The sequence below is a fragment of the Protobothrops mucrosquamatus genome, unplaced genomic scaffold (genome assembly GCF_001527695.2).
Source record: "Protobothrops mucrosquamatus isolate PMUCROS unplaced genomic scaffold, P.Mucros_1.0 scaffold_51, whole genome shotgun sequence".
Lineage (NCBI taxonomy): Eukaryota > Metazoa > Chordata > Lepidosauria > Squamata > Viperidae > Protobothrops > Protobothrops mucrosquamatus.
In genome coordinates this window covers 27,326-29,266 of record NW_015386127.1, presented here as the reverse complement: position 1 = coordinate 29,266, position 1,941 = coordinate 27,326, and the positions used below count along the sequence as shown (strand labels likewise).

Below are 1,941 nucleotides of genomic sequence, written 5' to 3'. Positions count from 1 at the left end.
AGATAGATAGATAGATAGATAGATAGATAGATAGATAGATAGATAGATAGATAGATAGATAATAGGCAAATAGAAGATAGATACTAGGTAGGTAGGTAGGTAGGTAGGTAGGTAGAGATAGATAGATAGATAGATAGATAGATAGATAGATAGATAGATAGATAGATAGATAGATGCAAATAGAAAAAATAGATATAGATACTAGATAAAGATAGACAGACAGACAGACAGATAGATAGATAGATAGATAGATAGATAGATAGATAGATAGATAGATAGATAGATAGATAGATAGATAATAGGCAAATAGAAGATAGATACTAGGTAGGTAGGTAGGTAGGTAGGTAGAGATAGATAGATAGATGATAGATAGATAGATAGATAGATAGATAGATAGATAGATAGATAGATAGATAGATAGATAGATAGATAGATAGATAGATAGGCAAATTGAAAAGATAGATGATTAGGTAGGTAGGTAGGTAGAGATAGACAGACAGACAGATAAATAAATAGATTGATTGATTCTGGATTTTTTTGTTGTTATTCTGTCTCTCACTGTTAAAATAAACCTACCATTAAAATTATAGACTGATCATTATTTTTGTCAGTGGGCAAACGTACAAAATCAGCAGATCAAATACTTCCCCCGCCCCCACTGTAACCAGTAATCCAGAATTTTGGCTTCAGCTTCTGACTTAAAGCTAGAATGCATCTAACCGAAGACAGTGTTTACCTAATCTGCTTGTGTAAATTGCCATGGGAAGAACTGATATAAGTTATATTTTTCACTACTGGTTGGAACAGGGTCAGGAGAAGACAGCAGGCAGCCGAAGAGGCCAGGAAGAGAACAAATGTGAACACAATTTGTTTGTTCTGTGCCTCTTCCCCCCCAAGGTCCCATTCACAACGAGATTGTCCCTCTGTCCTTTTCTGTCTTTTCAAATCCCATTTTCCATACCTGGCCAGGTGCAGTACAGATGCTCTGGTGTTCTCCCCCGTCAAGGCGCTGCATTCGTAAAAAATTGAATGGTAATCCTAGAACAGAGCGGGGGGGGGGAGAGAAAGATAGTCTAAAATTAAAAGATTCCTAATAGTAGTTTTCCGGCAAAGACATAGGAAATGGAGGAAAAGACACCGTATGTGGACCCTGAAATTTAAACATGGGAAAATATAGCAAGGAAATTTGTGTATTGCCATCTCCACAGGGTAGAACTAGATTAACAAAGACAATTAGAGAGGGGGGGTACAGAACCCCCTTTTTCAAGTTCCACTTCCCATCCTTTTTTTCCTTATGTGTTGCTCGAGAACCCCTGAAGTAGAATTCTGTTTGGAGAATAAAAAGGGATTTCGCTATAAGTAACTGACAGTGAGAACAATTAATCAATGGAACAGCTCGGGGGTGCTCCATCACTGGAGGTTTTTAAGAAGAGGTGGGACAGCCATTTGTCTGGAATGGTAGAGGGTCTCCTGCTTGAGCAGGGAGTTGGACTAGATGACCTCCAAGGACCCTTCCAGCTCTGTTATTCTATGATTGTGTAAGGGTCTCCTGCTTGAGCAGGGGGCTGGACTAGAAGACCTCTGAGGTCCCTTCCAGGTCTGTTATTCTACAATTCTATGATTCTTGAGCAGGGGGCTGGACTAGATGACCTCCGAGGTCCCTTCCAGGTTTGTAATTCTATGATTCTATGATTCTTGAGCAGGGGGCTGGACTAGAAGACCTCCAAGGTCCCTTCCATATTTGTAATTCTATGATTCTATGATTCTTGAGCAGGGGGCTGGACTAGAAGACCTCCAAGGTCCCTTCCAGGCCTGTTATTCTATGATTCTATGATCCTTGAACAGGGGGCTGGGCTAGAAGATCTCCAAGGTCCCTTCCAGGCCTGTTATTCTATGATTCTTGAGCAGGGGGCTGGACTAGAAGACCTCCGAGGTCCCTTC

At 40.6% G+C, this 1,941-nt stretch overlaps 1 protein-coding gene across 1 annotated transcript in view; it reads right to left on the bottom strand.

Annotated features, from left to right (window-relative positions):
• CRACR2A (calcium release activated channel regulator 2A) overlaps nucleotides 1-1,941 on the bottom strand; it is an 84,894-nt gene that overhangs the window by 56,232 nt on the left and 26,721 nt on the right. The window contains exon 16 of the mRNA XM_015811661.1: nucleotides 962-1,038. Coding sequence (XP_015667147.1) covers nucleotides 962-1,038 — 77 coding nt within the window. The remainder of the gene's footprint in view (nucleotides 1-961; nucleotides 1,039-1,941) is intronic.